Raw genomic sequence first — 11,046 nt, forward strand, 5'->3', positions numbered from 1 at the left:
TTCTGATGCAGGCTGGGTAGTGCAACATAAAGTGATGTTTAGGAATCATGTTCCTACCTGGATACAACTGTTTGAACAAGTCATGGTGTTCCATTATTAAATGCTTTAGATGCACAGTCATGCCAAATGTAACAGACGGAGAGAATATGATGTTAATGATTTGCAGTAAAAGCAAAAGTAAGGTCCAGTTCTGATTTCCTTCTGGCACAATGTCACCAAAAATTAAAGGAATGTTTCTTATAAGACAGAGAGTCTGAATGGAGTTGAGGCCTATACTATTGCCACTACTGTCCAAGTTCACCCTTGTTGGGCGATTTTTGCGCTCTATGTAGCCATAGTCAAAAGCATAAATCCGTGACAAAAGAGCAGGTTTTGGCAAAAAAAATTCTGACAGATATTCCAACAGCAAATTTAACTCATACTGTGCCACCCCTTCGAGAATGTCATGCATGATGTCCAACGAAAAATTTTGGCTAACATGAAAGAATTGTAGACTGTTCAGTGTTGAATTCTTTTTTAAACCATAAACATGCAGCTTTTGAGGATCAGATTGCAACTCACTGCAGTGCATTTCAAAAAGCTCTTTCCCTCGTAAGATTATCTTTGGATCATCCTCAGTATACACACTCTGAGAATCATCTTTTGCAATTAAACATAAGCGACAAAAGTAACGTCCACTGAAAGACTCTATAAAACCCAAAATTGCATGCATCCCCAAATTGTCCCCAGTTATCTGACATATTGTGCCATGGACCTTTTCAGATGAGAAAGGTAAATCAATGCCATGACATTCCAATAGTTTTGTCATCAATCAGAGGCTGTAAAATAGGATCAAAGCCATATTTTTTCACATCTTCTGCATGAAACAATGCAACCAAATGGATGTTCATCAATGCAGTATTTAACTTTGGAGGCAGATTTCTGAGGACAAAGTAGATTGCACCAATTTTGTGAACACCACGTTTGGAACCTAGTGGATTTGCAGTCTCAAAGTCGTCGTAATAAAGTTGAATTTGCAAAGAGGTTTGATGTTTTGAAAACAATGGATGAGACTTGAAATAACTTCCATCACAGAAGTCTTCATATCTATCTGCTTTTGGTACACATGGTTTAGCAAGCAGCTCGCAAATATAAGAATTGCGACATATAAATTTGATTGTTTCCAAAATTGGAATGTACACAAAAGTATCTTTCACTGGTACCTGGTCATAAGTGCCTGTCTTTTTATTTAACCTTGTATCATAACGCATTCCTAAAGTCTTTTCTACTGGCTCCACAATTCCCCATTTTTCACTAAAATATGTCTTTCTTTTAGCTTCAGTATCAAAGCTCTCAACTGGGTTGTCAAAAGTCTCAAGACATTTTTCCAAAGTAGATCTAATAGGATTATCTACTGGCACAACGGACAGCACTTTATGCTTAAACTGACAGTGCAGTCCATCAGCAAATTCTTCCAAATCATAAACAAGTGATGACACAAAACTATTCGCCAAATCACTACCACTGAGTTTACCAACAATTGTAGTACAAATGGCTTTAGTTTTTTCTTCTATTCTTTGACCTGATCCATTGTTTTCAGAACACCCAGCCTGTATGACATTTGTTTCATCAACCTCTATATCTTTATCCTGTAAACTGTTAAAATCATCCTGAACTGACTCTGAGGTTTCTGCATCACCACTTTGACAACAATCTTCAGCATGAACACTATTTAAATGTTTTTTTAAACCAGCATATGTAGTGAACTGACGCCCACAACTTTCTTGAGAACAACCTAACTTAAATTTGGTGCTTGGATAAAAACTGTGGCCTAGTCGCAAATGACTGATCAAAGCCTGACTGTTGACATGCAGAGCTTGACAGATAAAACATTTATACATTGTTCTCATTCAAAATTTTTGCACGTAACTCACGAACACGTGGTGACTCATCTGTTGAGGTAGCATCAATGTTGAATATGGTAGTCTGCACAAAACTGTAGAGATGTACCAGTGATTCATCGTAAGATAAGTTGAGCACGTAGTGGGTTTTGAAAAGTTCGTCAAAAGCACTCAAGGAGCTGGTGGCTTGGCAGGGGATGAGTTGTTTGTCCACTGCGATGTAGAAGGTGTCGATCCTGCTCTGGGTTCGGCCAACAGCGAGAATATATGGTTGTTTACCATCTCCTTCTTTCAGGTGGTCATCAATGCTGCAGCATGACTAAAAACCAATGAAATAAAAATATATACTTTTCAGTAATGCTGGGTATAAACCACACATTTAGTTTGACATCATGGGCCTTAGTACATAGTTGTAAGTTAGTAGTAAGTCAAAAAGATTTCACATGGAGAGAAAAAACAAGTGCTAAAAGAGTGTCTTTAAGGATTTAAAAAACAAGGCAACGTTTACCTTGTGAAAGTGCACCATTTTATCTGTTGCATCACTTGGACTTATTTTGGCTCTCCTCTTTCGTCCAGCTGTGGGTGGCAAAAGATGAAGAAGCAGCAGCAGGGAAGCCATGTCACTGTCCCAGTCTGTTTAGGGTGGAATTTATAAGATGAATTACATTATGAAAAATTATAAATCAATATTAGTTACATCAAACAAGCATGCTCTTACCATTTTCATCATTCCCCGTGAGTTTCTCTGCAGCCTTTAGCAGACGGCAGAGGTCAGCTGACTGAGTCAGATGTTTTGCCTCTTTGATAACCTTTGGCTTGATTGATGTGTCCCACTTCTCAAGCAACTTGGAGGCTGTTTCAGCACCAAACAGCAGGATGAAGTCTTGATTGACCTGTTGATCATACACAAGCAAAGCCAGGGTTCAGCATTGATTTTGACCAATATAGAATATACCAGGAGACCGGAATGTCCAATGATCTCATATTTTACTGCTACCTTCTAAGTGAGAACAACATTTAAGTCACAAATATATAACTTACGAGTCCTTTGACATCCAAAAAGCGTGGAAATGTTTTGAAAACATCTGCAGTTCTTTGTGGGTCATGCAACAGGTCCTGGCGGTGTTGGAACGTCATTTTCATCTTCTGAAATACACTTGCTTCATCAGGAGAGTGAACCAGAAATGAAATGGCTTCCTTGCAGGCATCTCCGTCAAGTTGTTGAGGCAGTGTGGTTGGTGATCTCCGGCGCTTTGGCCCTTGTTCTTGAGGCACTGAGATTTCCTTGACTGGACGTTTGGTTGTAGACCTGGACATGGTCTTGAGGCGCCAGGCTAAATAACCAGTGCCCCTCACCCCATCGTAGAAATGCTCCTGTTATATTTAGGCAAAGAAAATAAACACCAAATTAGGGCTGAAATGATTAATCGAGTAATTCAATTAGTAAAAAGCTTCGATTTATTTTTTTTGCATCGAGGCTTCGTTTAATTTACTAGCCCGCAGTGCAGCGGAACTGTGCGCTGGACCGGCTGCCCGATTGGTTCCGCGCATGCGTGTAGTAGGTTAAGGTTGGGTTACAGGTCTGTGCATGCGCAGAATCGAGCAGCAACATGGCGGCTTTCGTAGCGCGCATGCGCGGAACCGATCAGGCAGCCGGACAATAAATTTTTTTTTTCAAAGCTCAAAACATTTGATTATTTAAGGCAGTGGTCCCCAACCTTTTTTGGGCCATGGACCGGTTTAATGCCAGAAAATATTTTCACGGACCGGTCTTTACTCATTTTTTACTCATTTTGATAGCTTTACGTATCACGTGACCGAGCAACGTATCACGTGACCGAGACAAGTGTGATGGATGTAACAGAGGGAATCCGGTCATTTTTTAAAAATAAAACATCATTCAGACTCAGATAATAAATAAAACAGAAAATATGTTCTTACAGCACATGCAGATGTTAGATGCAGATGCATTATCGATTGCTATTTCTCATCTTGAACAACATTGACTTAAAATACATCACAACTTAAAATGCAGTTTAATTACAATATATTAGTAGTCCCCATCAAATAGAAAATCTTACTTATGAACTTGAACCTTACAATTAGCTGAAACACTTACATAGCCCTTTGGAGAAAAGGGATCCTTCAATGCAGGAAAGAGAGTAATAATTCCAAGGGCGTACTTCTCCCTTTGCTGACGGGAGGGAATCCTGCTATAGAGAAGACAGCCGTCAATGTTGAATCAGTTTTACATTACACTATACGTTACAAGAATACAGAAATTGGCCCTTCATTACATTTCTTATACTATTATTCTTACCCATGTCTCTCAGTCATATCACTAGCCAATATGTTAACTAGCTGTCTCCGGGTGCGGTGTCTCAGTGATTTTTCTGCCTTGTATTCTTCCAGAATATCCTCTCCGCCAGGCTTCCTTTTCAGGGCATTTTCAACCTGCTCATATGAAAGGGGAAAAAAAGTTTTCAAGTTTTCGATTCTCTCTATTATGTAAAGAGAAAACACATACCAATACACCAATACATACCAATACATACCACACATACACATACCACATACCATGCCTTGCACATAAAAATTGCAGGGAAAAATGACAATTTTATATGGTGTCAACTCAAAACTACACAAAATATTTTCTACTCCCAACTCTACCTCTTTTGCAGCCTCAGACGCAGAACTGCCTTCTTTGCTGGATCTACTGCAGCCTGCAGGAATGTCCTGTTCCCTTAGGTCATTGTCATTTGATGAAAGTGATATAGTATCCGTGAGGGATGATACTGTATCCGAGGAAGATGGTGTTGAATGAGCTAAGGGAGAAAAATCTTTACAAAAGATCATTTTGTTAACTTTCATTACTGTTTTGGCCACATTCATGTTCAAACATTTTACACAAATATGACCCAACTCTGTCCATTGCATAAATAAAGGTCAATATCATTGGTATCAAGTAGCAAAAACTTGGATCTGCATTAACTGGGCTATACACTGACAATGTACATTTTTGTAACAAATGTATCTTCCTTACCTAGAATCCTTTCACATACTGTGAGACATAGGTCTGGATGGGCCTCCACTAACTCAAGAAAAATGTCTTCATCAACTGCTGTGTCAGTTTCATCAAAAATGTCCAATTGAGCATCATCAGGAAGTCCGAACTTGCTTTTGGCTGTAGAGAGATAGAATATAACCATAAAGTCACCTCAAACAGAGTAACTGAACAACAATCTTTTTTTTATTTATATATTTCAGGCAGGTATTTATTAAGAGCAGTATAATAATAATGCATAGTGGCTCAGTAACTCTGCACTTCCCCATCTTTAAAGAAAGTAGAATATATTAAATGACTCTGCAGCAACAATTACTGGAGCTGATACATGGACAACATATTATGCTCAACCTCTAAGGATATCTTACCTTCACTGATAAATTCTAAATAAGTGAAGCCTTCATGCAATTTGATATATTTCTTTACACTGAGGTACTTCACTTTTAGCAACATGTCCTGGTGAAGAAAATAGAAGGGGATGGTTAAGTGCTATATGTTCAAGAACAACATTTGAACTGCTGAACTTTGTGAACACAATGGTCTTTCTCCCCTTATTTGAGATCTTCATCCACAAAAAAACGACAATGGTGATTCCTCGTCACAAATATTTAATAAATATAGCATACAATGCGTTTAACCTAGTCTAATAGTGTACTGTTAACATGGTATCACGGTTACACGGTACTTCGTGGAAAATGATCCACCTTAAGTTGGCTATCATGTCAGCATGATAATCTATTTACAACCTTCTGTTGTACGCTTTGTAGATAAGTGCATTCTGACACATGAACATATCTGTCTATGTAGGCTGTATACTGTTAGCTTATTTTTCATTTGACATGCTAGTCTGTGTCAAGCTAAAGAATTTCACATTTCCCTTGCTACTTACGATTATTAACGTAAACGTTTAGCGTTTTGTGTGAATTCAGTGCTCCTTAAAGTATTCACATGCAATTCTTACCATTTTAACAGAATATGATCGTGACAAGAATGTCCCTTTAGGCTACGTGAATGGGCTAGCATTTTACCTCAAGAGCACCTTACAACTAGCTGCCAACAACTACCAGTAATTCAAACTCTAACGTCTATTTTTTTTTTCTACGAGAACACCCCTCCCTCTTTTCATGTAATAGGCAAACAATACAAGCTAGAATTTTTTCATATGGTATTCATGGTTAATCAGTTAAATATTTTCGCTGTAGGTTAAAATATTAACTATTGAAAGACGGTCAGTTTTACTATAGGCTAACGAATCCTGGCATTTACCAAACAGTACGCATTCCACATGGCAAAATGTTACACGCTTTCGGTAAATAACATTCTTATTAATAATTTAACATATTTCATAATTTGAAAAATTAATTAATTAATTAATTAATTAAATAGTCCTTTGTGTTTCTTACCTCAACTTAATAGATCTCGACACCAAACTTCTGGCGGGCTCTTCTTTCCCAAGAGCGCGAAAAAACCGGATGTAGAAATGAACTCCAAATGAGTGTTGGGAATTGACCCACTGAATTAACCCCAGCTACAGAGCTTTCTTATCACTGAAATTGTTAAAATAACTCACAAATCAACACTTGTTAATTCTAAATAGGTAACACCAGGAAAATTAACTCAAATCAACACTACCAATTTTGCTGTGGACGCTATTGGAAAAATAGCGCCACCTTTCAGAAGTCCACTGAACAGGGAAACGAGCACCCTCGGTTGCTGTGAGCCAGCCCATGCGAGGGAGCACTATTGGCTCAGATAAGAGGAACACTAGTTGTGGTGAGGTGCTAGAGCGTGCGGTAGGAAAATGTCCTGTGGTCGAGTTAAAAATTGAGGGTGTAACTGTGTCATGCTTACTGGATACGGGTAGCCAAGTAAGTACCATATCTGAAGGCTTTTTCAGGGAAAACCTGTGTGGCGAGGATGAAGACATGCTGTCCACGTCAGGGTGGTTAAAAATTACAGCTGCTAATGGGTTGGATATCCCCTACCTAGGGTATCTTGAAGTAGATGTTGAAGCAATGGGTATGAATTTACCAAACTGTGGATTTTTGGTTGTCAGGGAGCCTCAGAGCACTCCTACCTCTGTCCCAGGGTTAATTGGCATGAATGTTATTGGTCGGTGCCGACAGTTGGTTAATTCGGAGTTCAGCACCACATTGGGTGGAAAATTAGATTCCAGCTGGAGGGAAGCGTTTCAGCAGGTTCGTCATAAAGACACTGCTGATAAACTGTCTTTTGCTCGGGTGGCTGGGAAGGACACCATACATGTTCCGGCATTGTCTGTGTCAGTAGTCATGGCTAGGGGAATAAGACAGATTTCAGTTGATAATGCAGATATGCTGGTGGAACCACTAAACTCTCACTTACCTGGTGGGCTGGTGATAGTCCCTGTTCTTGTGTCCTCTCAAACTATGATGTTTCCGGTGCAGGTGGTGAATTTCTCTCAGGAAGATTTGTGGCTCAGGCCTAGGACAAAACTTGGTATATTATCACAGGTTAATTCAACTTGTGTTAACAGTACCTACGAGGTGAAGTTTCAAAGGATTTCTGCCAGTGTTGAACAGATCAGTGTGGATGGGAATATATCTGGAACTGATACATTGTCCTTGTTGGGCAGACTGCGAATGGGTGGAACACCTGAGCAACAGGCAGAGTTGCGGTCTTTGTTGGGAAAGTATTCTGAGGTTTTTGCTTTTGAGGATGAGGACTTGGGGTACACAGATAGAGTAAGGCATGAGATCCATTTGACAGATGACACCCCTGTGACCCAACCATATCGCCGCCTTCCCCCAAATCAGTACAGGGAAGTTCAGGAGCATATCAGCAATCTCCTAAGAAAAGGGGTGATCCAAGAAAGCACCAGTTCTTATGCATCACCGGTTGTTCTGGTTAGGAAGTCTGACGGGACTCTGCGCCTGTGTGTAGACTACAGGCGTTTGAACTCAAAAACTAAGCGTGACTCATTTCCTTTGCCCAGAATTGATGAGAGCTTTGATGCATTGCAGGGTGCAAAGTTCTTTTCAACCATCGATCTAGCCAGCGGGTACCACCAAGTGGCAGTTCATGAAAGGGATCGCCATAAAACTGCGTTTACCACACCTTTTGACTTATTTGAGTATTCTCGGATGCCTTTTGGTGTGTGTAATGGGCCAGCGACCTTTCAGCGTTTAATGCAAGCCACCATGAATGATTTAATCTTTCAGATAATACTGGTGTACCTAGATGATATTTTGGTGTTTTCACCAACTTTCCAAGACCATCTAGTAAGACTAGAGGCAGTGTTGAGGCGGCTGAAAGAGACTGGGTTGAAAATCAGACCTGACAAGTGCCAGTTTCTGCAGCAAGAGGTCCAGTTTTTAGGGCATCAGATATCGGCACAGGGCATAAGGACTGACCCGACCAAAATTGCAGCAGTCCAACAGTGGGGCGTTCCTGAGTCTGTCAAGAGTTTGAGATCATTCCTAGGTCTATGCAGTTATTATAGAAGGCTTATTGAAGGCTTCTCAAAAATTGCGGGTCCTCTCCATGATCTAGTGAACTCCTGTCTCTATGAGGGAAGTCGGAAAAGGAGTAGTGGTCAGTTTCCGTCTTTATGGACTCCTGAATGCCAGAAATCTTTTGATATATTAAAGGAAAAACTGACTACGGCGCCAGTTTTGGGCTTTGCAGATTTTTCACTCCCATTCATAGTTGAAACTGATGCCAGTAATGAGGGCTTGGGTGCTATTCTCTCACAACATCAGGGTGGCAGGAAAAGAATTATAGCATATGCGAGCAGGAGGTTACGCAATGCAGAAAAAAACGATCGCAATTACAGTAGCATGAAGCTTGAGCTATTGGCCTTGAAGTGGGCTGTTTCCGAGAAGTTTAGGGGGTATTTGTTGGGCTCCAAGTTTGTTGTCTTCACCGATAACAACCCACTTTGTCACCTTAAATCTGCCAAGCTTGGTGCTGTGGAACAGCGGTGGGTGGCGCAGCTGGCCGTTTTTGACTTTGAAGTAAAGTATCGGCCGGGACTGCACAATAAAGCTGCTGATGCCCTCTCTAGGCAGCCATTGGCAGGGGAGCCTGATGTTAGTGCAGAAGATGCTGAGCTGGATGACTGTGTGGCCATCTGCAACCTGGTGAGCAGAGGGACTGTTCTGGGGCCAGATTTAGTAGAGGCTGGTGTTAGGTGCTGCAGTGTCAGGCAGGTCCGGGCAATCGAGGCTAAGGAAACTTCAAGTGACAACCCCCAAGGAAACACGCAAACCCTTCCTAGTTACACTAGGGATGAGTTAATTACATTCCAAGAGCAGGATTCCATTATCAGTGGTTTCAGGAGGTTCTGGGATAAGAAAAGGAAACCCAATGCCACTGAAAGGTCTAGTTTGTCGAGTTCAGTGTTGTCCCTGTTGAAACAGTGGGAGAAGATTAGGGAGAAGGAAGGATTACTTTACCGGGTGGTTAATGATCCACAAGGGGGTGAGAGTTGCCAGTTGCTTTTGCCATCTTGCATGAAGGAGAAAGTGCTCCGGAGTGTCCATGATAACATGGGACATCAGGGAATAGAGGAATAGTCCCTGAACCTATTAAGGCAGAGGTGTTTCTGGGTTGGGATGTATGAAGATGTAGAATGTTGGGTTAAACAATGCCATCGTTGTGTTCTGACCAAAATGCCACAGCCCAAAATTCATCCACCTAGGAAAGCCTTTATCGCCTCAAGACCACTAGAGGTGGTAGCTGTGGACATCACTGTCCTCGAACCAGCAACCGATGGGCGAGAGAATGTTCTGGTAGTGACCGATGTCTTTACAAAATTCACTCAAGCTTTCCCAACTAGAGATCAGAAGGCCGACACCACCGCCAAGATTTTACTGAAGGAGTGGTTTATGAAGTACGGGGTCCCAGAAAGGTTACATTCCGACCAAGGGAGGAATTTTGAGAGTGTAGTGGTTGCAGAGCTGTGCAAACTCTATGGGGTGAAGAAAACTCGCACTACGCCTCATCACCCTGAGGGTAATGCACAGTGTGAGCGCTTCAACAGAACACTCCATGATCTTTTGCGTACTCTTCCCCCTGAGAAAAAAAGAAGGTGGCCCGAGCATCTTTCAGAGCTAGTGTATGCATACAATGTGACACCCCATGCCACCACTGGCTACTCACCATACTACCTTTTATTTGGTGTTCATCCCCACTTACCTGTTGATGCATTGCTGGGCAGGAAGCCAGAATTTGATGGGAAACATGATTGGCTGGCTCTGCATCAGGAACGACTGAGACAAGCACATGAAAAGGCCAGAGAGTACACAAAATTAAAGGCATCTGGCAGACTCTCAACTTACCAGGATAAAGTGTATTGTCCTCCAGTTGAAGTGGGTCAGTTAGTGTATTTGAGAAACAGACCCGCGGGTCGGAACAAAATTCAGGATTCTTGGGATTCAACAGTGTATCAGGTGGTCGAGGTGCAGGGTACTACTCACACTGTGCAACCCTGTCAAGGGGGTCCTGTGAAAAGAGTGCATAGAGCTGATCTACGCCCCTGTGTTTCATCTAGTCCCATCCCAGCAGTTAGGAGACGGAATACGGCTGCAGCTGCATCTTCTGCAGAAGAAGAACCAGAGTCCCCTGATACTGTTGAAGCAGAGTGTGTAGTACTTGAGGAGCTTAGCTATCCTAAAGTTACCACTCCTCAGATGGACCCTGAGCCTGTATCTGTGGTAGATGAATCAGTGATTGGGGAGGAAGAGAGTATAAGTGTTGGTGAAGTTGAGTTGACACCCGTGGCTGATTGTGTTCACCCCACTGACTCCATTTCGGTATGTAGGGTACCTGTGCCAGCCCCAAGGCGAAGCCAAAGGACTAATGCCGGTGTGCATTCAAATCCATTCCATGAACCAAAATCTGTAGTTAATGCAGTCTCTCTTAGTCCAGAAGTATTCTCGCAAGTGCTAACGAGTCTGGGCACTGTGTTCTTTAGAGAAGCTGTCAAAGAAGTAAAAAACTTGTGTTAAGTCACCGAGGACGTTGACTATGACAGGGGAGAATGTAACCGGGTGCTGTACTAAATAAATTGAAAGAGGGTCTCTGTCCCTTTAATGATGACAGCGCGTGACCATGAACTTG

At 41.7% G+C, this 11,046-nt stretch overlaps 1 protein-coding gene across 3 annotated transcripts; it reads right to left on the reverse strand.

The window, feature by feature from the left end:
* Positions 1 to 812: 812 nt before the first annotated feature.
* LOC140588704 (uncharacterized) lies at positions 813 to 6,563 on the reverse strand. Of its 3 annotated transcripts, none has more exons than XM_072710582.1 (10): positions 6,348 to 6,563; positions 5,313 to 5,400; positions 4,924 to 5,064; positions 4,551 to 4,720; positions 4,201 to 4,334; positions 4,000 to 4,093; positions 2,922 to 3,254; positions 2,599 to 2,773; positions 2,389 to 2,513; positions 813 to 2,199 (listed from the first exon to the last, which is right to left on the reverse strand). In XM_072710582.1, the coding sequence occupies exons 2-10, from the start codon at positions 5,395 to 5,397 to the stop codon at positions 1,873 to 1,875; spliced, it is 1,584 nt and encodes a 527-aa protein (XP_072566683.1). In that variant the 5' UTR covers positions 5,398 to 5,400; positions 6,348 to 6,563; the 3' UTR covers positions 813 to 1,872. The 3 variants fall into 3 exon arrangements, with proteins under 3 accessions (XP_072566683.1, XP_072566682.1, XP_072566681.1); XM_072710581.1 differs by lacking the exon at positions 6,348 to 6,563 and adding an exon at positions 5,906 to 6,337 and having other exon boundaries at positions 4,000 to 4,090; XM_072710580.1 differs by lacking the exon at positions 6,348 to 6,563 and adding an exon at positions 5,906 to 6,336.
* Between the last annotated feature and the right edge of the window lie 4,483 nt (positions 6,564 to 11,046).

The sequence above is a fragment of the Paramormyrops kingsleyae genome, chromosome 4 (assembly GCF_048594095.1).
Source record: "Paramormyrops kingsleyae isolate MSU_618 chromosome 4, PKINGS_0.4, whole genome shotgun sequence".
Taxonomy (NCBI): Eukaryota; Metazoa; Chordata; class Actinopteri; order Osteoglossiformes; family Mormyridae; genus Paramormyrops; species Paramormyrops kingsleyae.

Bases quoted from the DNA above. Each gene is read 5' to 3' on its own strand.
- LOC140588704 (XM_072710580.1), bottom strand. The intron at 4,335-4,550 runs GTAGAGTTGGGA...TCATATGAGCAG, and splicing joins CGTCTGAGGCTGCAAAAGAG to GTTGAAAATGCCCTGAAAAG. The intron at 2,200-2,388 runs GTAAACGTTGCC...ATTGGTTTTTAG, and splicing joins AAATGGTGCACTTTCACAAG to TCATGCTGCAGCATTGATGA.